Genomic DNA, 15,492 nt, shown 5'->3' on the forward strand with positions numbered 1-15,492 from the left:
TTATCTGCTCGAGACAATTAGCAGAAGCATTAATGGAATATATGCAAATGCGCAGTAATTGACCTGTGACTCCGCAGTTCATGATGGAGAAGGATGAGCTCCAGATGGCTTAATGAGAGTAATTTAAGCCCCTTCTTTATATGCTGTGCTGGAGCCTGGCAGGGCCAGGCCGGGGAGGAGGAGGAGGGGTGACACTGGGGAGCAGGGACAGCTCCGGGGCCATCCCATTTGCTCCCCAAACCACCCCGTATCCAGCTCCCATTCAAAGCCCGGGAAGGTGGATTTGTTCTGGGTAAGGGGAAGCCGTAAAATCCTGAGCAGGGAGCACGGGAGAGCAGCCAAGCACCCCGGGACCACCGCACTGGGGGCTGCTCGCTCACCATGGTCCCCCCTCCCTGGCCATGCCGAGGTGCCACCTGCACCTCACCCTGCCACATCCCACACATGGAAAACCCAAAATCCCTGCTACTCCGAGGTTACTCAGCCTTTACTCCGGCTGTGTTGGCTCTGAGCAGGGCTGGGGAGGGGTGGTTTGGAGTTGTGCCCCTTCTCTGCTCTGCCCCAGCCTGTCCAGCCCTGAGCTCCATAAAATTCCTGCGGCAGAGCCGGAGGGATCTGAATAACCACTCTGGGAAACCAAATTAAAATATTGATGTATAATTCATGCCATATGTTCCACCAATATTTTTTATTTAATCAACTGAAGACAGATGGCAGGAACGCAGAGGCCATTAAACTAATGGCACTTTGTCTTTCCATTTATTTCCGTCTCCTTTCCTAAAATAAGACGAGACCGTGACAGGCAGCACACCCTGGGCACGAGACCATTCCCGTCACTCGGATGTGTCAGCAGGGGCACTTCCCACGTGGCATTTTCCTGGGAAGGGCTGGAGCAAATCTTCCATAGCTGGGGGGGTCTGAGGGAGAGAAACCCCATGAGGGAACTCCAGCCTGGTGGGGCTGAAGGGGACTGTCCCTCCCCTGCCCTTCCCATGCCAAGAGCCACCAGGGATGCTCCTGGTGTTCCTGGGATGACACCATCCTGGTGGCAGGGTGGGAATGGGAATGCTCCTGGTGTTCCTGGGATAATACCATCCTGGTGGCAGGGTGGGAATGGGAATGCTCTTGGCTGGAGGATAGAGGATGTTGTGGCAACCTCCAGTTCCTGGGGACATGAGGGACTGGAGAGACACCCAGGGATGTCGTGTTCCTGTGGGGTCTCCATCCTTCCAGGATGCTGGAATACCCACGGGCAGCACCCTGCTGCGCATCCGTGGATTTCACTTGGGATCTGCTGGTGCAGAGATGTTTGGATGTAGGGGTGAAATGTGTTGGTGCAGAGTGTGTGTGCACAGCTCATCCTCCCCGGGGTGAAATTGGGTGGAACTGGAAGTTTTCCACATCCCAGAGCAATCCTGGAGCCCCCCTCCTGCACGACGAGGCGGAGACGTGCGCGCTCTGGAATTTGGGCTCACCCCACCAGCATCGCTCCCACTGCACCCAATTACCCACCTGGGAGTGGTGGAACTGCCCCTCTCCAGGGCTGGGAGGCAATGGACACCCCGGGTGTCCTTCCTCATCCCCGGGAGGGACAGGGCCACCATCCTCCCGTGTCCCGGGACGCTTTCCTGAGTGTGCCTCTCTCTCTTCGACTTGCAGGTGGAGATTCCTTGCGCTGGGAGGGAGCTGAATGGGGTTCCCTTAGACAAAGGGTCCCAGGCAGCATTCCAGGCTCCGGGAGCGTCCAGGGACCTTCCATTCTTTGTCTGAAAGGGCAGCGCTGCCGTTCCCATTCGAGCGATGCCTGACGGAGCCGGAGCCGCCGGGAGCGAGGAGCTGCGGCAGCTGATCGGCTTTCAAATCACCTTCAAACCTCGATTTCCTTAACATGATCCCTCCGTCAGCGCAGTCCCCGGGGCACAGCCGGGGGGCTTTGCCGGCAGGAGAATAAACCGGGGCTGGAGGCGACAGCCAGCGCTGGAAAAGCCCCGGCCACGACGCGGGGACTCAAACTCCACCTTCCCCAGCACTCCAGGACTTTTTAGGGTCGGGCAACAGCTTTGCACGACCTCACCCCATCAGCTTCCCGGGATTCACCTCCAATCCAGGTGGGATAACCCCTCCTCGGAGCATCCCAGGAGCCGCCGAGCAGCTTCCCCGCGGCGCCGGCTGCCGGGGAAGGGATGAAGACGCTATGGCCAAGCTTTTGCTAAAACTCCAGCGGTATTTTCGTCGCAAACCCGTGCGTTTCTTCACGCTGCTGGCTCTGTATCTGGCCGCCGGCAGCTTGGTTTTCCTGCATTCCGGCTTTTCCGGGGAGCCCACGGTGCCGGGGAGCCCGCGCAGCCCCGCGGCCGCCGAGGGGCCGGGGCTGCCCTACCTGGGGGTGATGCAGCTCAGCCGCGGCTTCAAGGCAGCGGCGACGATGCCGGCGGGGGCCCGGCGCCACGGCTCCTGGTTCAAAAGCACCTCCAAGGAGCCGTCGGAGAGGGGAAAATCCCGGGATAACGGCGGCCCCCGGAGCCGGGCGCTCAGGGGCAGGAGCGGCCGCGAGAAGGAGGAGGACAGAGGTGAGGGCTGGGGACACGCTAGCCAAAGGTGGGGGGGGATGGATCTCTCCTTTTTGCCTCTCCCAGGGGGGCATCACGAGGTGTCTGAGCTGGTTTTGAGTTCTGCATCCCTGCCAGGAGCACACACCCCCAGGAAATGTGCAGTTATTTATTTAGTTATTTATTAACCACGTGCTGCTGGGGCACCGAAGTCTTCTTCCCCACGTCCCACGGGAATGCCTTGGGAAGCAGCACCCCACTCTGGAGACCATCAATCCAGAGGATATTTCCTGAAGGATTTCTCCCTCTGTCTTCCTTCCTTCCTCTCCTCCCTCCTTGAGTGCCAAGAATCCATCATCACTGAGCTCAGAGTCCCCCCCATGCTGTGACAGGCGATTTTAGGGGTGCAGCTGGGGGGATGCTGTGCCCCGTCTTCCTCCCACCCTTTGGATCTGCCAGGGGCCGAAATCAGTTTTCATTCTGTTGGCCTGAGTCAACACAAAATCCAGGTTTGTGTGGGCGTTGTGTTGAGGGAGGGGCTGGCTGTGATTCCCATGGAAGTACGGACAGGGCTGGGATGTAGCCTTTGGAGCCAGGAGATCCCTGCTTGGCTGGGGTCTTGTCAAATGGGTCCATTATTAATGATCAAGGATAAGAGAATGGAGTCGTTCCCATCGATTTTTAAAATGCCGTCTATTTATCCTGGAGGCAGCTGGAGCTGCACGCTCCGTGGGATTTGGGTGGCCGGACTCCAGCAGGAACCCCCAACCCCGTGGCAAACTGGGGCTTTCCCGGGGGTCCAGGCTTGATCTCCCCAACCTGGGCTGCTCCCAGGGCATGGAGGGCTCCTCCTCCTCCTCCAGCAGGATGTGGTTGTGTTCACTCTGGAAAAGATGCATGCTCCAGGCATGGAAGCCAAAGGAAAATTATTTTGTGATGCTTATGGGATTTTCTCCTGCTAAAAGGAGCTGAAGGGATTCCCCCGCTGTGATCCCGCTCCGAGGGGTCCCTGGGGTCTTTTGGTGGCCACGTCTCTCCATTAATGGAGATTGACTTTAGTGCAGCCTCAGCAGATGGCCCCTGAGCCCGGGCTGTCTGTCCCCATAAAGACCACAAGCAGTGCCCGTGTCCCCGGCCATATGTCCCGTGTGCTCCAAGATTAACCTCATCCAGCACTGCCAGCAGGGATGGGATGCTGGGCTCGGGATTCATGGGTTTAGCTGCTCCCAGTGCTCTGGGAATATCGTTTTCCCCTTGGAACATCTCAGCAGCTCCTGAGGGTGATGGTGCGGAGAAATTCTCCAGCCTGAGAAATCCCGTGTGCCTGGAGTTCCTGGTGTGGCCAGCAGAGCCTCGGGAGCACCCCGTGGCTTCCCTGCTCCTCTGGAGCACCGGGATATCTGGCAGGAGCAGGCGGATTTAATGGCGCTGGTAATTAAGTGGGGACAGCTTAACGAGGCGGCTGTGGAGGCTCTGCCACGTGAAATCATTCCCGAGGGAACACTGCTCCCAAAATCAGCTCTGGTTTAGAGCGTCATGTGCGGCTCCCTCTTCCTCCTCTTCCTCCTCTTCCTCCTCTTCCTCCTCTTCCTCCTCTTCCTCCTCTTCCTCCTCTTCCTCCTCTTCCTCCTCTTCCTCCTCTTCCTCCTCTTCCTCCTCTTCCTCCTCTTCCTCCTCTTCCTCCTCTTCCTCCTCTTCCTCCCAGCAGTTTCAGACAAAGGGTGTGGGCGGAGAGCAGCCCTGTCTGCCAGGGAACGGCCTCATCCCCATGGGAATGCAGATCCCCATGGGAAGGGGCATCTCCTGCCTCCAGCCAGGGAGGATTTTTAGGGAGTGAAGCCAAGTGGAGCAGGAACAGACCCCAGCCCTCAGCCACATCCATCTCCAGTGCCTTCCTGGACATGTCCAGCCATTCCCACCTGGGACACACAACCAAGCAATTCCATGAGGAAGGAGGAACCAGTCACCCCAGGCAGAGAGCTGGAGCCATCCCTCTATCCCTAGCTTTCGGAAAAACGGGATGTTTGGGGAATTTAATGACGATCACTGGGTGGATTTGTGTGCCTGCTCACAGCCGTGTTTCCAACAGGCTCTGAAATTCCTCCTGGAGAGGTTCCCCTCTCCCTACAAACTGTGCCAACCCCACCATTCCCCTCCCAGCATCTCCCCCTTCACTTGTGTCCTCATCTCTCCCTAATTATTCCAGCGGGCTTCCCAAGAAGTGGCAGCACGCATATGTCAGGAGCATTGGGTTGAAGGTAATGCACATCAGTCACCGGCTCCCTGCAAGTGTCTGGAGCCATCCCACACCCGCTGGATCCGGCACGGCCGGAACGCGCTGACCTGCCAGGACCTGCGGGAATGTCGTGTGGGATAACTGGGAGTTCTGGCTCCGGTGGTTGAAGTTATCCAACATTCCTCTCCATCTTCCTGCTCTGCCAGCCTCCAGGCTGGCTTGGGAAGGCGTTGCAGCACTGGTGGGGTCTGTGCCATGCTGGGATAATTGGGAATGGGGGGGAGGGGTCTGTGTGTGGGGCACACCAGGGATGGGGGGAGCTGGGTCAGGGACCCCAAGGAGGCGTGGAATGCAGGGAGGAGGTGAGAAGTGTTATCCCAGAGCATGGTTTGGAATTGGAGTGGAAGAAATTCCTGGCTGTGAGGGTGGGGAGGCCCTGGCACAGGGTGCCCAGAGAAGCTGTGGCTGCCCCTGGATCCCTGGAAGTGTCCAAGGCCAGCTTGGACGGGACTTGGAGCAACCTGGGATAATGGAAATGTCCCTGCCTGGTTTGGAAGCAGAGTTTCCAAAGCAAACAGGGAATGCTGCTGCACATCCCTATTTAGGGAAAAATGAAGAGGGGTGGGATCCGTGGGTGTGACCCCCTGTCCCCTCCATCCCCAGCCCGGTACATCGGCTGCTATGAGGACAACACCCGGCGGAGGACCCTGCGTGGGATGTCCTTCTTCGACTACAAGAAGATGACGGTGTTCCGTTGCCAGGACAACTGTGCCGAGCGGTAGGGACGGTGACAGGGGCTCCATGAATCCCTGCACACCACCTCCATCAATCCCTGCACACCATCTCCATCAATTCCTGCCCACCACCTCCATGAATCCCTGCACACCACCTCCAGGAATCCTTTCCCACCATCTCTATGAATCCCTGTGCACAGTCTCCATCAATCCTTTTGGATGGGATGGGATAGGATAGGATGAAATAGAATGGAATGGAATTATATTATATGATAGATTAGGATAGGATAGGAAAATAGGATAAGAGATAGGATGCAATAGGATGGAATGGAATGGAGTGGAATAATAGGGTAGAATGGACTAGAAAAGAATAAGGATAGGATAGGAGAGGAGGGAATTGCAGAATGGGATAGAATAATAGAAAGGATCGGATAGAATGAAATGGAATGTAATGATAGATTAGGATATTATAGGAAAATAGGATAGCATGGAGTGGAATAGTAGAATAGACAAGAAAATAATTAGGATAGGATAGGAGAGAATTGCAGAATGGGATAGAATAATGGAAAGGATCGGATATTTTCAGCTGGAAGTGCCCTACAATGATCGCTACCCCAAAAACCAATCCCTGGGACGCAGTGCTGATCTCAGCACTGGCTATGAGCAGGAACGCTCCTTCCAAACCCTCTGCAGTCGGGGGGATCCTGGGGATGTGCTGAGATCCCATCTCCCTCTCGGCAGGGGGTACCTATACGCGGGGCTGGAATTCGGGGCCGAGTGCTACTGCGGGCACAAGATCCAGGCGTCCAACGCCAGCGAATCCGAGTGCAACATGGAATGCAAGGGAGAGCGGAGCAACACCTGCGGCGGGATCAACCGGCTCTCCATCTACCGCCTGGAGCTGGCCCAGGAATCCGCCCGCAGATGTAAGTTGGAGGCATCCATGTGGATCCCAGCTCGACCTTGGAATGAGGGAACTTCTCTTGGTTTTGGAGGGGTGAGCCCGGTCATGGCTCCATGGAAGTGCTTGGAGAGTGGTTCTGGAGTCCAGGATGGTTTTGCTCCTGTAAACATCAGGAATCTCCCTGTAGGGAATGTTGCTGGCTGGGGTTGGGTGGAATGAGGAGCCCCAAGGACTCTGGCTGGAATTCAGGGAATTTTGGGACACTTTGGGTGGAGATTTCCTTCCTGATGGCCCAACAGGACCATCAGTGTCTCCAGTGTGTGCTACGGGATGAGGGATGTGTGGGAATTCCAGACAGAGCTGAGGGTGCTCCCTCGTTTGGCTCCCGATTAGGCAGCTCTGTAATCACCCACATTCCCTGCTCAGCTTTCCTCATATCCAAGGAATGGGAAAGGGAATGGCAGCACCCAGGAATGCCCAGGGCCTGAGAGTACCGAGGACATGGGGTGGGATCCCAGTGCTGGGAAGGACCAGACCAAACCCCGCCCCGCTTTCTTCCATGGCTTCATCCCTGCTCCATCCCTAGGATCACCGAGCTGATACAAACAGCCAGGAAAAAACAATCCCAACTTTGCTGCTGGGATTTTGCTCCATCAGCAGCTGGATGAGCATCAGCCAACGTGGCTGCTGTGCTGGAGGGGCCGGGAGCTGCTGGAGCGGTCGGGAATTCCGTGTCACACTGTGTCACATGGAGTGGCAGTGGTGTCACTTTTGGGGTGTCACTGGCAGCTCTCTCTCTCTCTCTCTCTCCCAGATGGAAGCGCGATATTCCGAGGGTGTTTTCGCCAGCCGGAAAACGTCTCCATCGCCCTTCCCGCCAGCCGGCTCATGCTCAACATGTCCGTGGATAAATGTGTGGATTTCTGCACGGAAAAGGTACCGGGATAAATTTAACCTCTTCATCATCATCATCATCAGAGTCACACTGGGAGATCTGAACTGGATTTGGGGACATCCTTTTCGTGCATCCGAACATCAGAGGGATGAATGGATTTGTGTCCCTGCCACGGGAGGGACTGGAGCCAGCAGCAGCCCTGGGAAAGTTTGGGAAGGAGCATCCCAGAGGCATAGCTTGGGTTGGAAGGACCTTTAAAGGCACCACCACAGGGTCCTGCTCTGGTCCAGGGGTCCTATCCTGGGGTGTGGTGACTGCGAGCAGGGAGGGGAAAGGTTCCAGTGGGAATTGATGGAGGGTGGACACTGGAATGGGCTGGAAGGATGCTGGAAATGGTCTGGAATGATGCTTGAAATAGGTTGGAAGGATGCTGGAATGGACTGGAATGATGCCGGAAAGGGCTGGAAGGAGGCTGGAATGGGGTGGAATAGGCTGGAAGGATACTGGAATGGTCTGGAAAGATGCTGGGAATGGGCTGGAAGGATGCTGGAATTGGAAGGAGGCTGGAATGGGCTGGAAGGATGCTAGAATGGGATGGAATGATTGCTGGAATGGGCTGGAAGGATGCTGGAATGGGCTGGAAGGATGCTGGAATTGGAAGGATGCTGGGAATGGGCTGGAAGGATGTTAGAATGGGATGGAATGATTGCTGGAATGGGCTGGAAGGATGCTGGAATTGGAAGGATGCTGGAATTGGAAGGATGCTGGAATGGGCTGGAAGGATGCTGGAATTGGAAGGATGCTGGAATGGGCTGGAAGGATGTTCGAAATGGTCTGGAATTATACTGGAATTGCAAGGATGCTGGAAATGATCTGGAATGATACTAGAACGGGCTGGAATGCCGCTGGAATTGCAAGGATGCAAGAATGGTCTGGAACGGTGCTGGAAGGCTCTGGAAGGATGTCCCAAACCGCCCCGCCCTGCCCAGCGGGGCCAGGACAGCGAGGGCGGGCGTGGGGGGGCCAAGGCTCTGCCATGGAGGGGCGGTGCCGGTGCCGTTCCCATTCCCGGTGGCCATCCCCACAGGAATTCCCGCTGGCAGCGCTGGCGGGCACCACGTGCCGCTGCGGCTTTCCCAGCACGCTGTTCCCGCTGCACGAGCGCGAGGACGAGCAGCTCTGCGCCCACAAATGCGCCGCCGAGGAGTTCGAGAGCTGCGGCTCCGCCGAGTTCCTGCTGGTCTACCAGACACAAGTGCAGGGTGAGCTTTTGCCAACCTTTTCCCGTCTCCTATTCCCTGGGAATGCTGGCAGAGAGCTCCCAGCAGCCCGTTAAAAAGGAGCGTTTCTTTGCATTCCCTGGGAAATCGGGGAGCTGGGATTGCTGCCTGGCTCAGCTGCAGGGCACAGCAGATTCCGTCTGCCTCGGGCAGGATTCCTCCTTCCCAGGGCTTCTCCCACCTCTCCATGATCCCATGGGAGTCTGCTATCCAGAGGGGACAAGCTCCAGGAAAAAATACTGAAGGGGGAAAAAAGGCTGTGACCAGGCAGAACATTCCCGAGAGGACTCCTGTCCTCCTGCAGTGGGAGCAGGGAGCCAGGGAAGCACAGGGAGAAGGGAAAACTGATCCTGGGAGAGAAAAGGGCTGAAGGGAGCAAGTGAGGATCCAAATTCGGGTGGTTTTGCTTCAGAGCGGGTCAGTTTTGCCACGATCCTTTGGTGTTTGGGGCCGTGCTGGAAACCCTGTTTGCTGATCCATAAAAAAAGCAGGAGCGGTGCTCAGCACAGAAACCCCTGTTACTCACCCTTCCCTAAGCATGCAGCTGGGAATGACAGAGAACTCTTTGGAAAAAAATCCTCTTAGGACTTTTTGGGTGTTGAGGACTCTTTGAGGTGTCCAGGACCATTTGGGATGTCCCTCTATGCCTTAGACATGGCACCTTGCCCTGTCCAGCCACCTCCTCACCCCTTCCCCTGCATTTTCCCGGGAGCAGCAGCATTTCCTAAGATATCCCTGTGGGAAAAGCCTCAATCCATGACACATTCCTGCTGGCTCTCCCTGCAGACAACCGCTGCATGGACAGGAGGTTCCTGCCCAGCCGTGCCAAGCAGTTGGTGGCCCTGGCCAGTTTTCCTGGAGCTGGGAACACCTGGGCCCGGCACCTGATCGAGTTGGCCACCGGCTTCTACACTGGCAGCTACTACTTCGATGGGTCCCTCTACAACAAAGGTGAGAGGGGGACACTCCTGGGCTCCCCATCCCAGCTGGGGACAGTCCTGGTGACATCCCAGGAGGCTGCAGGAAGGGGTGAGCAGAGCTGGGTGTGACCGGTGCTGCTCCATGGGGTGGTTCGGGCTGGGGTGTCCTGGTGAGGGAATTCCTCCCTGGGAGGGGGATGAGATCCTGGCAGGGGTTGCCCAGAGAAGCTGTGGCTGCTCTGTCCCTGGAAGTGTCCAAGGCCAGGCTGGATGGGGCTTGGAGCAGCCTGGGATGGTGGGAGGTGTTCCTTTCCAAGGGGGCTGGAATGAGGTGAGCTTTAAGATCCCTTCCAACCCAAAGCATTTTGGGATTCTGATTCCAATAACCCACTGCATTCCCAGTTCCCCCAGTTTGGAACCGCTCACAATGGTTTTATCTGGAGACCTCAAAGGTTTCTCCTGTTATTCCTTCACTTTTTGAGGCTTTGAGAGGAAATTCTCCATTCCTCCTTAGCTGTGATGGAGTTGGGATCTGTACCGGGAGTACCCACGTGGCTGGTGGGGTTTATTCCCTAAATCCCTATTTTCCCGACACCACGGGCAGCACATTCCTTCCAAATTCCTGCCAAACCCAGCCTTCCAGGGAGGGAGATGCTCAGTGAGGCAGTGCTGGCCCAGCCCCCAGGGTGCAGCAGCATCCCAGGGAAGGGAGCACCGGTGGGAAAAGCCTTGGCTGGGTTTTGCTGAGCCACCCAAGCGTGGGCTCCGCATTCGTTCCCTGTCGGAGTGGCCGGGAGGTATCCAGGCAACCGGCAGATTTATCCATTGCCAAGAGCCAATTACACCTCTCTCATTGATGGCATACAGCTCCTTCCAGCTTTTCCCCCACTCCAGGTGCATTCCAGGGGCTGGGATTGATCCGTGTTCCGTGCAGGAGCTCCTCTCTGGACCCCCTACAGCATCACACCCACCTTGGGCTGATCTGCTGCCCCACAGGCACAAGGATTTTCCCTTTATTTATTGGGAGAGTTTAAACTCTGCTCAGGGGGATTGAAGCCGTAAACTCTGCCCTTGACCCCTCAGAACAGGCACAAGAGCCAAGCATGGCCGGGGAGGTGTCGCCCTGAGGGGCCCCTGTGCCTGAGAGCCACCCCCTCTTGAATTTTATGAGACTCGTGACATCCGAAAATAAATTATTTCCATCTGGGAGAGGGATGCAAATCCTCCTTCACACCCCAGCTGCTTTCATCATCCAACTGGATTTCGCAACCTGATATCCCCGTGTCATTCCCTTTCATGGAACCACGGGATCGTTTGGGTTGGGAAAGCCCTCTGAGACCGATCCAGCCGTTCCCACAGTGCTGCCAGGGCCGCCGTGTCCCCAGGTGCCACATCCAAATGGCTTTTAAACCCCTCCAGGGATGGCAGCTCCATCGCTGCCCTGGGCAGCTGTGCCAGGGATTGTCCACCTTTGGGGTGGAGATGTCTTGCCTGATATCCCATCTAAACCTCCCTGGTACAACTCGAGGCCATTTCCTTTAATCCTGTCTGTTTTTCCCTGGGAGCAGAGCCCGACCCCCCCCCAGCTGTCCCCTCCTGTCAGGGAGTAGTGCAAAGCCACAAGGTCCCCCCTGAGCCTCCTTTTCTCCAGGCTGAGCCTCTTTCCCAGTTCCCAGCTGTTCCTCCCATTAATCCCAGCTCTCTCCGGGCAGGATTCAAGGGCGAGCGGGATCACTGGAGGAGCGGGAGGACCATTTGCATCAAGACCCACGAGAGCGGGCAGAAGGAGATCGAGTCCTTCGACTCGGCCATTCTGCTCATCCGCAACCCCTACAAGGCCCTCATGGCCGAGTTCAACCGCAAATACGGGGGACACATCGGCTTCGCTGCCCACGCCCACTGGAAGGGCAAAGGTAGGGAAGGAAATCCACTGGGAGAGCTCCAGCCCAGCTGCTGGCACTGGGAGGTGATTGGGAAAGCCTGGCAGAGCCGGAGTTGGGTGTCCATGGGGGAATCTTGGGCTGTGGCACCATTTTGGGGTCACCATGGCTGTCTCCTGGTATGATCTTGGATGGCTGAGGACTCCCGTGTTAGGTGGGATGGGAATGGGGACGGGATGGGGTGGGATGGGATGGAACAGGACAGCAGGACCACCCTGCCCTGGCTGGCCCAGGCAAGGATGGGCATCTCCTGTCCCCAGCGTGACCACAGGCAGTGGTGGCAGCCCCCAGCCCGTCCCTGTGGTGTCCGTGTGTCATTTCCGTGTGTCTGGCTGCTCCCGAGCCACCACCTTTCCCAGGCACGGGCGGGTGCCGGAGGCTGCTTAATGACAGCAATTTCCAAATTGCTGTTGTGGGATTGACTCCGTCGGAAAGAGTTAAAGTGTTTAGCTTGATTGAACATCTGCTACCCTTAATTCCGAGTTTATTTAGGGGGAGCTTTGGCTGCCGGGGCTGGGATGTGCCTGGATTTCGTTATCTCCATGTGCTCATGGTGCCAGGGACAGCCCAGCCCTGCTCTCCCCATCCCATAAAACCAGCGGGGTGTGGTGTCCCCCACATCCTCAGCCTTGTGTCCCTGGGCTGGCCTTGTCCTCGCTGTGGTGGCATAGGAGCCTCTCGGTTGGTTTTATCCCCATCCAGCCGTGGATAGAGCCAGGATTGGTATCCCAGCACCACAGGGAGCCTCCTGAGCCTTCCCAATCCCAACCCCCTCCCCAGCCTTTCCCTCGTGTCTCCGAGAGGAGGGAGATCCAGAGGGGACCATTCCCTCCACCCCAGCGTGGTCTTGTTTGGACGCACTTCAAAATACATCACCAAATTCCTTCCAGAGGATGTATGGAGTAATTAGCTGATGGGTTAATTGCCAGGTTAATTAACCATTGCTGGGAAAGATGGAGATTTTCCATTGCGTGTTTGGTGACCCCATTCCCAGCTGGAGAGGCCCCTGCACATGGAACATGAGGATCCCATTCCCAGCCTTCTCTGCAGCCCAGCTGTGCAAATTAATTCCATTTCCCAGTGACTAATTTTGGGGCAAATTTGGGAAAAAACACCCCCATGCCCTCTCTCCAGCCTCACCCCCAGTGCTGGGGGGTGTTTTCCCATTTCCCCCAGCCCGTTCCCAGCCCTGCAGAGACCAAACCCCTGCTTGGTTCCGAGGCGTTAATTTTACGATGCCCCTGGAGCGGCTCCGAAGCAAAGCTTTGTGTGCTGTTCTTACCCAAGGTGAAGTGTCCTGGATCTGTTTAATGGAACACACCCCGTGCTTAACCATTCCTCGGGGAATCCCACCCAGTCCAGCTGCTAATCAGGCCTTGGTTTTGCGGGGAAGAGGGAGATGCCCGGAGCTCTAATGCAGCACTCCCAGGGGAGATGTGGCTGATTAGTGATGTTTCATTGTCCCTTTTACCACCTGATTCGAGCAGGAGGATCAATTAGCCAGCAGGAGAATTGAGAGATTCCAGCAGGGAGGGGAGAGGACACTGGGGACACGGGGGACACATGGGACAGCCACTCACGGCCTCCTCTGCCCCTTTTCCTCAGAGTGGCCAGAGTTTGTGGCCAACTACGCGCCGTGGTGGGCGACCCACACGCTGGACTGGCTGCGCTACGGGAAGAAGGTGCTGGTGGTGCACTTCGAGGACCTCAAACAGGACCTGTTCGTGCAGCTGCAGAGGATGGTGGCCCTGCTGGGTGTCCCCGCCTGCGAGGACAGGCTGCTGTGCGTGGAGGGACAGAAGGACGGCAACTTCAAGCGCTCGGGCCTGAGGAAGCTGGAGTACGACCCCTACACGCCCGAGATGAGGAAGGCGATCAGCGGCTACATCCGAACCGTGGACGCGGCGCTGAAGCTCCGCAACCTCTCGGGGGTGCCCGAGGATTATTTCCCCAGATGATGGTTACCGCAGCGGGGACACCGCGCCCTGCGTGGCCAGGGGTGGCTCGGTTGTCCTCCCCAGGCCTCTGCCTAATTCCACCCAGTGGGTGGCTGCTCTTTTAACCCTCCGTGTGCTGCTGTAGCTGTTGATCACTCCCTGCATGAGCCACCACAGGTCCCCAGCTACCGCTGAGCTTTTTTTTGGCCAACCTGGGGACACAGGTGCCTCCCCTGCTCCTGTTCCGGCTGTCCCAGCCCTCCTGGGAAGTGCAGTGGGATGTTTGTGTCCCCTCGGGCTCTCCTGGGGACACCAAGCTGCTCAGGCCATGCCTGACGCACCCGGAGTTGCCGGAGCTGAGCTCCCTGGGGTGGGTGTCCCCAAAATCCCAGCCCTGGAAGGATTCCACTCATCCTTGGATGGAAGGGAGGATGGACCGAGGGCATGGTGCCGTGGGGGTGATGCTCCTGTGGATCCTGCCTGAGGTTGTGGGATCGTGCTGTGCAATGTCCCCAGGTGTGGTGGCCGTGGCCCCTTGAGCCATCCTGTGGCTCCCTGAGAATTCCCTGGAATTCCCTGCCCACAGCACCAGGCAAAGTTGCTGCTCTGGCCCTTGGGTGGGTACAGGCACGATTCCCTGTGGATGCCGCTCCAGAGCGGGACATTTTCCCTGCACAGAGGAGCTGTCGGGACCCACGAGCTCCTCCAGGCCTCACTTCAGAGCCCACAGCCCAGGGTAGCCCCCCAGGAGCAGTTCTGGAGCTCCAGGAGCAGGGTCCACTCTGCAGCCCAGCTGCATCCAACCCCTGTGGGGAGCAAACGCTGGGGCTGAGCTTTGGGGTGTCCCAAAGCCAAACCAAAGGATCCCACACACCGGGAACGTGCCGATTTCTGGGCTGGCTTTGTGCACAGCTGCATGTGGTCCCCGGCTGTCCCCTCATCCCCCTCATGCCGTCCTCCCTGTCCTGGCTTTGTCCCAGAGGAGCCCCCCAGAGCTCCCACCCCACAAGCCCCCCTTGGATGTAGGTGCAAAAGCCATAAATTGTACGCAGCCTTCTCTAGAGTTAGAGATTCACCAGTTGGCTTTTAACTCCTGATCCTGACAGAAACGCAGGCACAGGTCGGATCCAGAGGCCCCGCTCGGTCTCTGTTCCAAGAGAGAAGAAAACTCCCTGGAGAAAAAAGGAGAATTTCAATAAAAATCTATTTTTCTAAGGTGTGTGCAGAGCAGAGCTGGGCTGGGGGGGAGCTCCTGCTCCCTGTTTTCTTGAAGGAGGTGGGGGATTGCATTCAGAGGGAGTTTTTAACTCTTCCCTTGACAAACAGCTGGAGGATTTTTGGGATTCGTGGCAGTGGGTATCGAGCTGAGCCCAGGCTCCTTCTCTCGCAGCAGCCCCAGGGTTCTCTGTCAGTCGGAACAAACCCTCAGGGCAGCTCAGCTATTAAAGGAGAGGTTTTGTTGCTGCTCTGCCTCCCCGTGTGTTTGTGGGGCCACCTGAGCACCCCCCACCCATCCCAGCCCAGGGATGTAGGAACGGCTCCTCTCCCCTTTAATCCCATTTACTCATTTCTGTGTTTAAACCCAGTAATGGGTATTTAAATCCCATCAATGTCATTTCTGCCTTGACAATGCAACCAGAGCGGCTCCTTTTTGGGAGCTTTAGCACCTGGAGAATGTCTGGAGAGTCAGATTTAATGGGATGTGTGGTGGGAAGGAGGAGATTCACTGCAGGATTTATTCCTGGCCTTACTCAGCACCAGAGTGAGAGCTGGATGCAATTTATTCCTTATTTCTAATCCGGAGTTGGTGAAATTCCCTGGTTTTTCTCTCCTTAGCAGGGATGAAGCCTCACATCGGGCTTGATTTGTTCTGACAGGCCCCGGCCGCCAAAGGGGCAGCGCTCCCTCCCGCCCCTCGGAAGCAATTAACCCCCCAAAGCCAATTAACCACCGAGATAAAACAATTAAGGGATGACATCGCGTGCGGCGCGCGGAGCCCGGGCTGCAGCTTGGGAGGAGGGAAGGGTGGGCGGGGAGGAGACCCCACATCTGCACTGCCACCTCCACAACTCCCACAAAAAAGGGCTGGGAATCTCC

General features: G+C 57.0%; 1 protein-coding gene across 1 annotated transcript; it reads left to right on the forward strand.

The window, feature by feature from the left end:
• Positions 1-2,185: 2,185 nt before the first annotated feature.
• WSCD2 (WSC domain containing 2) lies at positions 2,186-13,416 on the forward strand (the record flags this gene model as incomplete). Its single annotated transcript, XM_082293228.1, has 8 exons — positions 2,186-2,570; positions 5,449-5,563; positions 6,261-6,445; positions 7,238-7,359; positions 8,406-8,580; positions 9,385-9,549; positions 11,231-11,431; positions 13,064-13,416. The coding sequence occupies exons 1-8, from the start codon at positions 2,195-2,197 to the stop codon at positions 13,414-13,416; spliced, it is 1,692 nt and encodes a 563-aa protein (XP_082149354.1). The 5' UTR covers positions 2,186-2,194.
• Positions 13,417-15,492: the final 2,076 nt, after the last annotated feature.

This window comes from Coloeus monedula (genome assembly GCF_965178545.1).
Source record: "Coloeus monedula genome assembly, chromosome: 18".
Lineage (NCBI taxonomy): Eukaryota > Metazoa > Chordata > Aves > Passeriformes > Corvidae > Coloeus > Coloeus monedula.